Consider the following 14,648-nt stretch of genomic DNA (forward strand, 5'->3'; position numbering starts at 1 on the left):
GCCCCCCCTCCGTCCCAGTGCAGTGAGCTCCAGCAATAGCTGCTCCCCAGGATCCGGACCCTCTTTTCCACTCCCACGGGCCGGGCTGGGACCTGCATCACCCTGGCTGCCCTTCATCCCTTTGGCCCATTTCCATGTTCTGGGCTGGGAACGGGGCTCCTGGGGGCAGCCAAGGCCTCCTGCAGACACCTTTGGGGTGGCCCTTGGCATCTCCAGCGGCATGGCTTGGGCTGTGCTCCTGCCCAGGCAGACTGGTTGCACCCCCACCTGCCCACCCACCCATATTTCACGTCTGTGGGACATAGGCACCCCGTGCTGTGCCACTGGCTGTGATGGGAGCGTGAGCAGGGCTGATTGCCTTTTTAAGAAGGACGTGGGGCGCTGGACCACTGGGGGTGGCTTGGCCATGCCTAATCCCAAGGCATGTAAACAGCAGGGGCTATTTTCTCCCTCTCCCTCCCCATCCCCATCTCTTTCATTTTCCCAGCAAAGGAGCGCTCAGTGTAAAACAAACAAACAAAAAAATGTTTCAGAACCGGCAGCCCATTCCTCACCAAATAAGGCAGATGACTTCTTTTAGGGGGGTCTGAGCTTGTGAGTGTCCCTTTAAGCAGCCCTGGGCACCAGGCTCTCCTCTCTGCCATCCCCAAATCCTGCCAGCTGTCCCCAAATCTCGGCAGCCAAAGCCTGCTCGCCGGTGGGCCGAGCCGTAAGCGGGGCTCTGGCTCCTGCTGCACTGACACTGCTGCAGCGCTGCTCCCACCAAAAGCCTTTAGGTTTTTTTTCCCCTCTCTTCGTCCTCCCTGAATGCCAGCAACACGCTCCCAGGAGGCTGCCCACCCGAGGTACGAACATCACCCATCGGACCCGCAACTTCTTATTTCTCCTGCAGAGCTCAAGCCACGCTTGCAGCACGGAGGGGCCACGGGGATCCCCGGCACTGGGGGTGTCACGCCGGGGGCTGCTCTGGCAGCTCAGCCAGGCCTGTTCCTTCACTCCGGCTCCCATTCCTCTTGTGGACAGCGCTGCCCGAACTGATGCTCGGGGGAAGTTAATTACAGCTTGCTCCTGCTGCAGGCAGGCAGGCAGGCAGGCAGGCTCCACTGCAGCTCCCATGCCTGGCTGATGCTTGGGGGGACTGGGGGGGCTCCCTGCAGCTCCCGCTTGCTGCTGGCCACTGGGGGCTGAAGGCCCCAAAACAGCATCCAAGCTTTTTTTTTTTTTTGGGGGGGGGGCGAGGGGAAAGATCGAGCTAAATTTCTTTTTAGCAGAGATTTCCTCTCCCCACGGCAGCAGGGCTGGGGTGGGTGGGGGATGCTGCAGCCGCTGAGCCCGGGCCGGTTGCCCCCCGGTCAGTGGGGTTGCGGGGCCGGGGAGGGCTGGGGCACCCCCTTTTTGCCAGCGGCATGAAACTCTCCGCCTTCGTGTCCTGGTGTCACCCTTCGGGGAGGACAAGGGACATGGGGACATCAGCCCAGGGAGAGCGTGTCGCCCCGGGGAGGCTTCCAGCTGCGCCGTCCGCGTTTCCACCCCCGCAGCATCCCCCCATGGGGTGCTGGGCTCGGGGGGTGGCGGGGCTGAACGCCGCTCCCCCCCATCCCGCAGGCATCAACGCCCAGGCGCGGAAGCTGCAGCGGCACCGGGCGCGGGGGGCCCGGCGGGCGCCGGCGGGGGCTGAGCGCGGCCCCCCCCCGGCCCTGCGGCGCAGCCTCAGCGAGACCAGTCTGGGCCCGGCGGCTCGGGGGGCCGGGTCCGGGGCCGGACCCCCCCCCCGGCACTGCTCCACCCTGCCCGGCAGCCCGGCGGCGGCGCGGAGCGGCGGCAGCATGCGGTACTCCCTCTACCAGTCCCCGCACCTCCTGCTCCTGCAGGGCTACAGCCAGCAGCATGTAAGCACCGCGCCGCCCCCCTGCTCACCCCCACCCCCCGCTTCCACCCCCCCCCACCCCCCCGCGGGAAGGGGGCTGCTTGCATGGCCGGAGCTGCAGGCGTCGGGGGGGTGGGGGGGTGGGGGTGGTGCGGAGGAGCGTCCTTTAGAAAACCAGCGGTGCCAGCTTGGGACTCGCAGCCTTGTCGCCAAGTCTGTCCCCAAGCGCGGGGGGAGCGGAGCCCGGAGCTGCGACCCCCCGGCGATGCCCCGGAGGGATGCAGGGCCAGTCCCGGGGCAGCATCCCACGGACAGGGGAGGCCCGGTTCTGCGGGTGATGGCTGCGCTGCCCTGTCCCCTGTCTGGCTGCTTCATTAGCGGCAAACGTAATGAGCAGCGTCAAGGAGACAGCGCGTCTGGGAGCCCCTGCTCGCCAGCGCTGGAGGCACTTGGAGAACTGGGAAAGACTGGGACAGCGCTTGTAGTTAATGGCTACTTTGTCCCCGTGGAGTATCTGGCGACACCGCCACTGCAGCCCTCACCCATCTGCAGCCATCCCATTAGCGCAGCTGGGGAAACTGAGGCACGGGGTGGTTCCGTGAGGTGCCCCGGGGCAGGCCGGGGGAGGGGGCAGGGCAGGGAGTGGCTGGGCTGACAGGGGTCCCGCTGGCCTGCCTGGGGCAGGGGCATGCAGGCAGCGCTGCAGTCTGAGGGGAGAAGGTGGCAAGGAAAAGCAGCTGCGGGAAGTGGGGCAGGGGGGAGAGGTGGGGGGAGGGCTCCTTCTGCCCAAAGCACCCCGTTTACTGCATGCCCAGGGTTATCGTCCCCATTTATTAGCGTGCCCAAAGCAGGGATCGCGGCTGTCCTGCTCAGCAGCGAGGAAAATAGAGGAACGTGTTTCTGCCGCGCAAAGGTGCAGCAGGCGGGGGGACAGCGGGGGACAGCGGGAGGCTGCAGCACCCACTGCATGGTGGGGAGGAGAGTCCCTTCTCCCCCCGCCTCCCCGGTTCATGCTGCGTCTCCCCACTTGGCAGGACAGCTTGGTTTACCTGCTGAACCGTGAGCAGCACACGGTGGGCCAGAGGACGCAGGCGAGCAAGCCCAGCATCAGCCTGTCGGCGCCCGACATCCTGCCCCTGCACTGCACCATCAGGAAGCTCCGACCTTCCCGGCATCGCTCAGAGGAGAAGCTGGTGCTGGAGCCCATCGCCGGCGCTGGCATCTCCGTCAACTTCGCTGAGGTGGCCCGGACGGTCGTGCTGCGGCACGGGGACCTCCTCTCCCTTGGTCTCTACTACCTGCTCCTCTACAAGGACCCCATGAAAGCGCAGCCACTGCCGGCGCAGACCCTGCTGAGGCTGCGAGCCCTGCACCCCGCTGGCCCCCAGGGTCCCCCCGTCTGCGGAGCCTGCGGCAGCCTGCTGAAGGAGAGGGACCCTGCCACCAAAAAGCAGGGCCCCTCGTCCACCAGCAGCCCCAGGGTGCCCCGCAGAAAGCTGCTGCTGGAGTTCGAGCCAGCATATGAGGACGTGCTCCTGCAGCGCATCATGACCCTGATCGAGCCGGGGGGGGATGACCACAAGCTGACACCCGCCTTCCTGCTCTGCCTCTGCATCCAGCACTCGGCCACCAGCTTCGAACCAGGGGACTTTGGGCAGCTGCTGCTCAAAGCAGCCAAAATGATCCAGAGGACAGTGTGGGTCAGTCAGCGGTGGGACGGGGGTGTTGGTGGGCTGGGGGTGCTGCTGGATGCCTCCCCCTTTCCGGGGGCTTCCTCCAGCCTGGCCCCCGGTGGCAGCGAGTGCTGGTTGGGGTGATGCTCGTGCCACTCCATCCCACTGGTTTTCATTTTGCTTTCCCCTTCTCTCCCTGCCCAGGAACGGACACGGGAGCTGGCCGAAAAGCAGTCCCAGCAGTAAGTGACCTGCCGCCCTTCCTTGTTTTGCCCCAAAACAGGGAGAACGCGACCCAGTTCTTCCTCCATGAGTAAGGGGAGCCTGTGGCTGGCTAAAACCACCTTCCCAGCCTGGCGGCACCAATGCATGCTGAATTTTCCTGCTAAATCCCATGCATTCAGCTCTCTGGTCCTTTCACCACAGTACCTGCAAGGCTCCTGCTTGGGAATGCATGGGCTTGGAAAGGCAGGTGAGCTCTGGAGGGACTGGGACCTGCAGCAGCTCTGGGGTCTTCTCCCATCCAAGACCTGCCCAAGGCTTTGCACATGTAGCTTCAGCATCCCCAAGGGATGTAGCAGGGATGTCCCCAGCGTGGGGTCTCAACCCATTCATAAGACCTCCCTGTGGGGCTGGGTTGGGGCTGCTGTGGCATGTGTGCATCCAGGGATGGTGACACAGGGCGTCCCGAGTTCAGGACCACTCTGGGGCCATACAGCGGTGCCAGGGGGGCTGGCTTCCCAGCCTTTTCCAAAATCCAGGCTCCCAAAGCAGCATCTGGAGAGACTGTTGGTGCTTGCTGTGCGCTCTCCTTTAGGACAAGCTCTGAGGATGCTTCCCAGGCCTTTCCTACAGCAGGAGAAAGCAGTTCAGCGGTTGAGAAACTTCCCAGATGCTTTTTATTTATTTTGTTTTATTTTTGAACAGCCCAGTGCAGGCAGGCTGAGTTTAACCATCCAGAGCTGGCAGGAACAGCACATACTTCTTGGGGAGAGCTGCTCTTCAGCCATGCGTATTTACTGCAGTTCAGCTGTATTAGGGGGAGTCTCCACCAAAAGTGTCACCCCACAAAGGCCAGGCAGCCTTCAGCCAGCCCGGTCCCTGCAGGGTCCCCTTTGTCATCCTACAGAGCAGGAACCACCAGATTTTTTGTTTGTAAAGTCTTAAGGGGGATGCTAGGCGTGGGGGTGAAGGGATGCAAAAGCTCTCTGACGTTGCCCCAGGCTGGCTGCTTTTTGCCCAAAAGCTTGAATGGGGATGCCAAGGAGCAGCTGCCGTAACCGCCTGCTATGTCTCCCCAGCCAGGACCCTGCCACCCTGTCCCGCTTCACCATCACGGACCTTCTCCCGGACCTGCAGCACATCCTCTTCTGGATGGCCAACGCCATCGAGGTCCTCTACTTCGTCCAGCAGAAGTCTCCCACCTACATCCAGAGCATGGAGGAGGAGCTGGACGTCAGAGGTAAGGCTGGATGCTTCTCCAGCCGCAGTGATTTTGTTCTGCTAATCCCCGGTTGCAAGCAATGGTCAGCGCCCCTGAGATGCTCCTTTAACCCCCCGTAATCCTCATCAGCAGGGATGTCTCCACAGTGCAAACTGGGGTAATCTGTGTGGGAGGAGCAGCCTTGCACAGTGCCACGGTGCTGCTTGGCTTTGGGGCCGGGTTGTGTTGTGTTTGCAGCCAAACCTCCTCTTTCTGCCGCGGCAGCTTGTGGTTAATGCCACGGGGATGGCTTTCTGCACCCCCGGCTGCTGTGGGGGCACCGGGTTTTGCAGGTGGCCCTGCAGAATTTCTCACTGGTGAGCCTCTGTTAATGCCAGCAAAAAAAAAAAAAAAAAAAAAGAAAGAAAGAAAAAAAGGAAAAAGAGATTAAATCAGCCTCAGAAGCCTTCTGGTCTATGCAGCAAGTTAAAATGTTCGTAGGCCAGAGCAGCTGTTGGCAGGATGGGTGCAGCCCTAGGGGCCACCGTGCTGCTGCGCCAGGGTGAGACATGGGGAGTGGCAGATGGGCGCTGGGGCGAGAGCAGCCTCTTTTCCCCTGTTGAGGGATGCCCCCGTGGTGATGCCACCCCATCTGGGCTAATAACTAATGAGCACTAATAACCCCCACCCTGGTAATTTGGGGGGCGGTGAATTCGGCTGCCTTGCTGCTGCAGGTTTAGCTCCCCATCCTCCTCTCCGCCCTGTAGGCTCCAAGGAGTCTCTGTTCTCCTCGACCATCACCGCCAGCGAGGAGGCGATGACGGTGCTGGAGGAGGTGATCATGTACACCTTCCAGCAGTGCGTCTACTACATCTCCAAGGTACATGCTCCTCGGGGAGGGCGGCAGTGTCCCATGGCGGCAGCATGAGCACCCCCAGCAGCTCTCGGACTGTGCAGGAGGGATTTTTACGCTTTTGCTCTCTGGCAGTTGCATCAAGCTGAGGTGTCTTCCTTTGGGCTGAAGTGCCCCGATTTTTGGTCACAGCCCAGGAGAAGTATTGAATTACTGCGGCGTGTTTCCTTGCCTGCAGTGCAGCGGCTCAGGAGAGGCATTTGGGGAGAGCTGCTTGGCTCTGGCCAGCGCAGCATAATGGTGCGATTCAGGGCGCAATGGGAAGGGGCCCCTGGACCGTCGCCGTTGGACCGCGAGAGCCGGGCGGCAGCGGGAGCAGGGAACAGAGCAGGCAGTGTGAGGCAGGAGAAAGGCTGCTGTGTGCAGGCAGCCCTGCCTGTGCGCTGGCATCAGCGTGTGGGGACGCAGGGGCTGCTCCCGTGCCACTCTGCCGGAGCAGCACCCTTGGCAGAGGTGGGTGCTGGGTGCTGCTCTCCCATTTCAGCAATAGGGACAGGTCACCCCCATCGGTCCTGTTTTTTTCTTTCACCCTCATGCCCGGCTGACGAGCTGCTGTCCCAGTTCACATCAATTTTCAGATCCCTTTAGCAGAGCCATCCCACGCTGTCACCTCCAGCTGCTAAAAGTGACAGATATGTTCGCTTATTATTGTTTTTTTAAACACTTGCGCAACACCAGAGTGCATCGAGGCGGGGGTAAGCAGGATCAGCCCCTTGCCAAAGCAGTGTCGGTGGGGTTTGCTCAGCTTGTGAAGGTGATGGGGTCAGAAAAGCTTGGCTCATGCCAAAGAAAAAAGAAAAAAACCCCAAACACAATCGGTGTGATGTGAACTCTCCGCTCTCTCTCTCTGCAGTGTCTGTACGTGTCACTCCCTGCCCTGCTGGAATGCAACCCCTTCCAGAGCGAGGGCCGGGAGAGCTGGCGCGCGTCCCCACCGCTGCCTGAGGAGCTCCGCAGGATCGTGCTCATCTACCAGGCAGCGCTGGACCTGCTCCGCCAGTACGAAGTGCACCCGGAGATCACCTCCCAGATGTTTGCCTACCTCTTCTTCTTCTCCAACACCTTGCTTTTCAACCAGCTCCTGGATAAGGGTCAGTCCTCCTCGAACACCCAGCCTGGACTGGGTAACCCACAGGGGACCGACTCCTTGGGAGACCCTCCACGGGGGGTACAGGAGGGGGCTTCAAGCAGCCTGGGGGGGCTGGAGACAGGCAGGTCTCAGCACCATTATGGAGAGCCAAGGGCATCCCCAGCTTCTGCCTCCAGGATCCTCATTCCCAGGAGGGGTTTAACCCCACAAGCGCCCCATCCTCACCCGTTGCAAAAGGGCTGCCCTTCTGAGCCTGAGCAGAGGAGGCTGCGAGCACTTTGGAGGGGCAGCTCATTAATGGGCTACTGCAGCCTGCTTTGTAACTGAGGTGCTCATTAGCCCTCATTAACAGAGCCGCCTCACTGCCTGCTGTTAGTGCCAGGTGAGGTACAGCCACCACCCGGAGTTACAGCTATAGGGTGCTGGGGACAATAACCTGCATTTGTTTTGCTGCCCTGGGGCTGGGTCTGGGCTCTGGCCAAAGGCTGGGGACAGACGGGCTGTTCTCCAACACATGCTGATGGATGTTCTGCCTCCTCAGGCTCCTCTCTCGGCTGCTTCCACTGGTCGCAGGGGGTGAAGCTGCGGGCCAGCGTGCGGCTGCTCCTGGAGTGGCTGCGCGGCGCCGGCTTTGAGCAGCTCACCCAGCAGTTCTTCGCCAAACTGGCCAGCGTGGCCAACCTGCTGGCCATGCCTGGGTCCCAGCTGGTGCAGGTGAGGGATGCCCCGCCAGGGGCTTGTGGCATTGGGCTGGGCACGGGCAGGGGAGACCCTGCTTGGCGTTTGGGGGTCCCTGCAGAGATGTATCCCTTCTTCTGCAATCTGTCACCAGCTGCCCCTTCCTGGGGTGGTGGATCCGTGGGTGGGCAGTGCTGGAGAGGGGCTGCTCAGGCTCATTCTGTCATGCCCAGCATCTCCCTCCCTAACCTCTGGTGAGCCCCTGCTCCTCAAGAAAGCAGCCCCTCACCTCTGCCATTCATCTTCTCACTCAGATGACCTGGGCATCCCTGCGAGCTGAGTTCCCGGCGCTGAGCCCTGCGCAACTCCACCGGGTGCTGAGTGAGTGCCAGGCAGTGATGGATGTGGGCTGCATCGCAGCGTGGCAGCCTGGCGAGGAGGAGAGCCCAGCCACCTTCCAGCCTGGTAAGCCCTTGGCCTCACACTCAGTGCTGTGCCCATCACCATGCCGCTGTCACCCACAGGCTTGCTCCAAGGTTTTTATGTACAAACCAAACAGAAAATTTCCTTCCCCTCCCTGGGGCTCCTGTAGGAACTGCAATCGGGAATAACCATGCCCCTACAATTCAGATATTGCAAAGGATGGGATGGATATTGCACACTTGGGGGTTCTTTCTGCATTCCCAAGTGAGGGATGCTGCTGCCTTGCAGCTCCCCATATCCCTGATCCTGGCAGGGAGATGACATGTGGCGGAGAGCCGGGAGGCAGGAGCAGGGTACAGCCTGGGCAAGTGCTAGCCGCTTTCCCTCTGCCTTTCAGATGAGATGCTGGAGTCCTTCGACAACCACCCACCCATCATCCTGCCCAGTGGAGGCTTCAAAGTGGACCTGGAGGTGGAGACGTTGGATGACAACATCTACCGACACCTCCTTTACATCCGCCACTTCCTCTGGAGCCTGCAGAGCAAGAGCCCCCACACCATCGAGGGGCCACACTCAGCACCCCCAAAGGTAGCCTGTCCCCCCCAGAGGGGCTATTCCTCTCCTGGGTGGGCAGGTAGTCTTGGCTCCCTCTGGAGACACCTCCAAGCCCAGCACCAAGGGCTGGCTGCCCTCACCTGCAACCTGGCGCTGTGGCAATGCCCTCATGTAGAGCTGCTGGAAGGATTAGTGCTGCTAATCCCCCAGCCTGGGGGGTGTGGGAAGGTGAGCTGGAAGGACAGGCTTGTCCCAGCAATCTCGTTAGTGGGGAGGAGGGAGGAAGGGGGGATGTCTGCAGGCAGCACTTCCCTTCTCCCTGTGCGTTCCCCCGTCCTCCCCGCCCTGCACCCTGCCTGTCCCCACGTAGCCAGGCAGGCGTGCACAAAAGCACTAATTAGCTAATGCCTATAAAGCACAGGGAGGGCAAGGCAAGACGTGCTGTGGGTGCTAAGATCAACTGCCATTTGTCTTCTGCTCCCTGGGGAGTGTGTCCCTCCAGCAGGTCCCCTGCTCCTCTCCCACCCTTTCCCCATTGACTGCAGCACCCACAAGGCACGGCTGCCTCCTCTGGTCACCCTGGGGCCATATGCCCCAGCTCTGGGGCCACAGAAGGAGCTGTGCTCCCCCGGTGTCCCCCTCCAAAGAGATCCCACAGCGGGGACATGACCAGGAGTCCCCTTCTGGCTGGCTGTGAGCATCCCCAGCATGGCCCTGGCCACAGAACTGGGGTGCGGGAGCTGTGCTGGGAAGCCAGGACAAGTCCTGCAAAGCAGGGGTGGGGTGCAGGTAGGGGGTGAAAGCACACGTGGAGGGTCCCACAGAGCATTTTTCTCCTTCTCAAGAAAGAGGCATACACGACGCCAGGTGTCCTGGAGGTGAGCGAGAGCCCAGCAGCTGCCCTGGGGAGCTCCATCACCCAGGACTACAGCTCCCGGGGGGGCTGTGCTGCGCCGGAGGGGAGCCCCCTGCGCTACCTGGCCACCAACGGCTGCCCCTGCGAGCACCCCACTGGTGAGCCACAGCTCCAGGAGAAGCTCCAGCAGCTGCAGCTGGGCACGGGTCCAGCCCCCAAGGCTGGCACAGCACCCCCAGACCCCTCCTGCCTGCTGACGCCACCCACCACCCCTCTGAACTTTGACTCCGGGAGTCCAGAGTCCCCACAGGGCACTGGCAAGGGGCTGCAGGACCACCGGCGAAACGGGATGAACGGCACCAAAGGCAGCACCCCTGAAGGTACGGAAAGCTGGCACTGCCCCGCTGTGGGGGTGCAGGATTGGGGCACGAGGGTGTTTGCTACCATTCTCCTCCCCATACACATGGTTCCTGCAGGGACCTTTCAGTGCTTGGACGAGGCAGGTGAGGGCAAAGGAAGCATCTCATCCAGCTCCTGCCCTGGCAGAAAATCAGCCCTGGGGCTACCCAAGGTCGACTTTGATGGGGTTTTGGGGGGCAGCTTTCTGTGGGAGGCTGTGGGGCTGGGTTTGGGAGGTGCTGAGCAGTAAGCCTGTCTCTGCATTGCCAGGATGCTCCCCGACCCCTTACGACTACCCCACACCAGAGTCTTCCAGCCGCAGCTCTGCCACCGATGACTTCTGCTATGTCTTTGTGGTGGAGCTGGAGAGAGGACCCATCGGGCTGGGCATGGGGCTGATCGACGGCTTGGTGAGTTCCTGACAATCATGGGAAGGGCTCCTTCCATGCCCCTCCAAATAGCTGACGTGGGACACATAGGGCATGTTTTATACCCCAAGAAAAGCCAGCAAAGAAGCTAATGGCTTCCCACGGGAGTTAGGCTGCTTCTCCTGGGGAAAATGAGGCACAGAGTGGTCTCCTGGGAGGACCAGATCTCTGCTTCTGTGTTGCTGTGCTGTGCACGCAAAGTCCATCGCAGCTGTGCTGCAGCTGGAGAGAGCAAACAGGCTCAGCGCTCTTGTGGAAGGAAAATGACTCAGCCGAGGTCTTTCCTCCACCCTTCAGCGGGTGGCCAGGGAAGCTGGGGCTCGGCGGGTGCCAGAACAGCTCCACCAGACTCTCGTCGCACAGGGTGGCGTTGCAGTCTGGCTTAGTGCGGTGGATAATCTTACTAAGTGGCCTTCCACGGCAGTGCATTAGTCAGTGGGAAACAGGGCATCACCGAGCCCCTGGAACAGCCGTGAGCAAAGAGCTCCCATCCCAAGATGGCTGCAGGCTAACAATGCTTTACTCTTAATTAAATTGAACAAGAAAAGGTTGCCCCCACCTCTCCTTTCTGTGTATAAATTGATATAAAACCAAAGGCTTGCATTTCCTTCCTGGTACTGTCACCGACACCACCCCCAGCGCCCATCCATCAAGTTCCCCAGCGCTTCCAGGGTCCCACCTGGCATCAGGTGCTAAACTGTGGGAAGGAATCACCCTGCCCGGGGAGCTCAGCCCGCTGGGACCACAAACCTTTTGTGTCCCCTCTGCCTTGGCTGGTCACTCACCGCCTTTCCCTGCCAACAGCACACTCCTCTCTGCTCCCCGGGGATCTACATCCGCACCCTGATCGAGGACAGCCCCGCGGCCGCCGACGGCAGGCTCTCCATTGGGGACCGCATCCTGGCTGTCAATGGCACCAGTCTCATTGGGGCGGACTACCAAAGGTGAGTCGCCAGAGGGCCCGGTCTGGTATCAGCACCGTGGGGGTTACTGCTCCAATCCAGGTTTTCAGCCATTTTGCAGCAAAGAACTGCACAGGGTCTCCCAGTCCCTGGTGCTGCGCTCCCGGCCAACAATGCAGAGGATGCTGCAGTACAAGCAAGCTGCAGAGAGAGCAGCAACCTGCACAGGACACTGGAAAGCGGGGAAGGCAGCTCTTTGGGGAGGGTTGGAAGAGGCATCAGGGAGCAATAGCTGGTGAGCACATTTGGGAAACAAACGAGAGCTCCAGAGGTGGGTCTCAGCAATGCAGAGCTGCTCCAGCCCCATCTCACCCTCTCAAAGGCCGTGGGAGGGGGCAGAGCTCAGGTGCACCTTGTTTGCCCTCACCCTGGCAAGTGCTTGCCTGGCAGCCAGGCTCTCCGTAAAGCTACAGGCAGAAGAGAAACAGACCCCGCTTCCAACACTGAGCAGGGACAGAGCAGTGAGTGCAGGTGTTTTGCGAATGTCCCTGACCTGGCAGGCTTCTGGGGGGCTGCCAGCCTGCGGGGAGCCAGAATTCACCTCCCTGTTGCTGCTCTCTGCAGCGCGGTGGACCTCATCCGCTCCGGAGGGAAGAAGCTGCGGTTTCTGGTTGCCAAGTCGGACATGGAAATAGCCAAAAAAATCAGTTCCAGTTCCTCTTCCTCCTAGTCCTTGTGGTACAATGGTCCTTCTGCAGCAGCTTGCAGGTGCAGCTCTGGTAAGGCTGACCTCGGGGAGCCTGGAGTGCAAGAGCGAGGACCACGACTCCACAACTGCCCTGGATTTGCTTTTGGACACCTTCTCCCTGCGCTGCAGCAGAGGAAAGGACATGCAAGGGTGGTGCACGCTTCTCCCACTGCACTGTCTGGGAGCATCATTCCTGATCCATTGCCCCGCCTCACCTCATACCCTGTGTTGTCCTTCTCAGGAGCTTTTCTGGTCCTTCATCCCCTCTGGCAGGGGGCAGGAAGGGGATGCTCCCAGCAAGGGGACTGTAGGCAGGCTCCTCTGTTCCTCTAGGCTGGCAGCCCTATGTGATCTTTCATGCTGGCAGGCAGAAGACTTGAAACACCTTTGGGATTTAAAGATCAGCATGTGGGGCAGGTTTGGACTTCACCACAACAGCGGCCACCTGAGGTGCTGGCACATCAGGCTGGAAAAACTGTGCCGAGCTCTGGGGGTGGTAAAGCCAGCACAAGCACCCAGGAGTGGAAATCCAAGAAGCATGCATTCCTGGGAGTTATGTTCCCTGGTGCTGTACTACCCTAAGTCGGGTGCCCTTCTGCTGCTGGGCTACGATCACGCTGTCCCCAGCCCTGCTTCGGGAAGGGAAGCAGCCACAGCAAAGGGCTGACACCACCAGCAGTTCCCTGTGAGTCCTGGGGAAAACCCCTTGAAGAGAAGGACTCTCTCGCCCTCGCTCATGCAGCAGATCTATTGCCTGGCTCTGGCACCATGATCCTGGCAGAAGGCCCCCAGGACTGACCCAGCAGCGCGGGGCATTGACAGCAATTTCCCCGCACAGGAGCTGTTGCCCTCTCCAAGGGGCTACTGCCAGGTTAGTGCTTCTGTGCCTGCCCCTGGTCCCTGCGAGCTGGGAACGGTGTCTTCGTGCCACCAGGAACCTGAGCCAGCCCGGCAGCGCATGGTGCCAGGCCCCAGGTGTGCTGACAGTAGCCCAGGCAGACCAACAACATCTTGGCACTGTGTTCTGGTCCTCTCCCTCCAGCTTTGCCAGGCCATTTTAAGACCACCTTGTATCCTGCCCTGCTCAGAGCACCTCAGAAGCGTGTGCTGCTGACATGCCCACGGGTGATGACAGCCAGCAGAGGTTCCCTTTGGAAGGTCAGCCTTGGATGTCCCAGAAACAGCTCTGCTGTTTGCTGCCAACAGCAGCGGTGGCAGCAGAGCTGAGGTGGCAGCTCCACCGTGCGGCTGGCCGGTCCCCTCCACACCCGCCAAGTCCTCCCTGTGCTTTTAGCAACATTAACGGGATAAACCCAACCTCATTTCCACATATAGACAGGTACCGAGACCTACTTTAGCCAAACCCTATTAAAACAGCCTGCCGCAATGCCCTATATCACACCCTGCACTTAAACCAGCATGGTCTAGGCTCTGGCAGCAAATCAGATATTTCCACAGCATCTCCCAACAACAGTGCTCTGACAACCGTGATGCTAAAAAAGGGATGCTTAAGAGGGTTGGCCTTAATTAAACCTCACTGCTGTAGCTTTGGTTTCTGTGCTTAGTCTTCAACTTCACAGAAGGAGAGAGATGTTAAACTAATCCACGCAGGGGAAACACTCCACTACCGGATTTCAACACAGCCTGGCCTGCCTTTTCTAGGGCAAGGTGGACAAAGCACCTTCACCAAGACACTAGTGCCTTGCTTCTCTGCTAGGCCATGCTGGCACCAACCGGCCTGGGGTGCTGCCCCAGCAGGGACTGGGAGCAATGCGTCCCTCCTGCCACTGACTCAGCTGTACCAGGCAGGCAAGCAAAGGCTCGGGGCCCCACAGGGTCCTGGTGATTCACTCCCCTGAATCAAGTAGGTATGCTGGCCCGTCATCCCCCACGGAGCTCGGCAGCTTTGTAGGGCAGGAGATGGACTGCCTAGAGCCCCTGGGCAAACTGCATGCACTCCTTGCTCCCCTCTGCCTGGGAGCCGGGGCTCAGGGAGGCTGGTTTGCACTAGACAGTACCACGGCTGCGCACTGGCGTGTTCCAGCGGTACCAACGCAACCCCCTGCTCCCCACTGAGCCTGACTCTCCAGTCATCCCTGGAGGTGGGAAACAGCCCTGCAGCTGGATATTCCTCACAGTGCAGTCAGGTATTGAAAAAAATTGTAAATAAACCTTGCTATTTACTAGTGTGCATGAGGGCTTGCTTCTCCTGGGAGGAGCAGCAGGATGTATTTACTTTCCCCATTTGTTAATACTGTACAGCTCGAATGTGTATAAACTTCTCATGCAGATACAGAACACAGCATGGCGCCTGTTTGACACGGGGCTGATGTATGCTAAGAAATGCTCTTGGTGTCAACAATAAACTGGATCAATAAATCTCTCTAAGCTCTGGTCTGGTAGCTGTCTCTTGGATCTCATGTTCACTCTGATGGCAAGACAGAAGAGCAGTAAGGGCTCGCAGCAGACTTAATGGAGTCACTTCTGCTTTCTCCACCTCACATAGGCCTTCGCTTGGCTGATCTGCTGTAAGCAGAGAGGCAATAAAAAAGCAGATGCGTAGCCAAGGTGTAGCGAGGGCACAGGGGAGGGAGAAACAAGTCAGAGGAGAGGAGGAAGAAGTATGTCTCCAAAGGGGCATGGTGTGCTGGCAGGGTGCATGCATTCACCCTCCTGCCACATTAACACAAATC

The 14,648-nt window shown here is 60.1% G+C and overlaps 1 protein-coding gene across 1 annotated transcript in view; it reads left to right on the plus strand.

Annotated features, from left to right (window-relative positions):
* Positions 1-14,620, plus strand: part of RADIL (Rap associating with DIL domain) — a 26,526-nt gene extending 11,906 nt beyond the window's left edge. Inside the window, exons 4-16 of the mRNA XM_055708453.1 lie at positions 1,606-1,889; positions 2,902-3,567; positions 3,745-3,782; positions 4,842-5,002; positions 5,731-5,843; positions 6,730-6,967; positions 7,508-7,680; positions 7,959-8,109; positions 8,465-8,655; positions 9,468-9,858; positions 10,148-10,287; positions 11,110-11,249; positions 11,832-14,620. Of these exons, the coding sequence (XP_055564428.1) occupies positions 1,606-1,889; positions 2,902-3,567; positions 3,745-3,782; positions 4,842-5,002; positions 5,731-5,843; positions 6,730-6,967; positions 7,508-7,680; positions 7,959-8,109; positions 8,465-8,655; positions 9,468-9,858; positions 10,148-10,287; positions 11,110-11,249; positions 11,832-11,937 (2,792 nt within the window). The 3' untranslated portion in view covers positions 11,938-14,620. The remainder of the gene's footprint in view (positions 1-1,605; positions 1,890-2,901; positions 3,568-3,744; positions 3,783-4,841; positions 5,003-5,730; positions 5,844-6,729; positions 6,968-7,507; positions 7,681-7,958; positions 8,110-8,464; positions 8,656-9,467; positions 9,859-10,147; positions 10,288-11,109; positions 11,250-11,831) is intronic.
* Positions 14,621-14,648: the final 28 nt, after the last annotated feature.

Source organism: Falco cherrug, chromosome 4 (assembly GCF_023634085.1).
Source record: "Falco cherrug isolate bFalChe1 chromosome 4, bFalChe1.pri, whole genome shotgun sequence".
NCBI lineage: Eukaryota > Metazoa > Chordata > Aves > Falconiformes > Falconidae > Falco > Falco cherrug.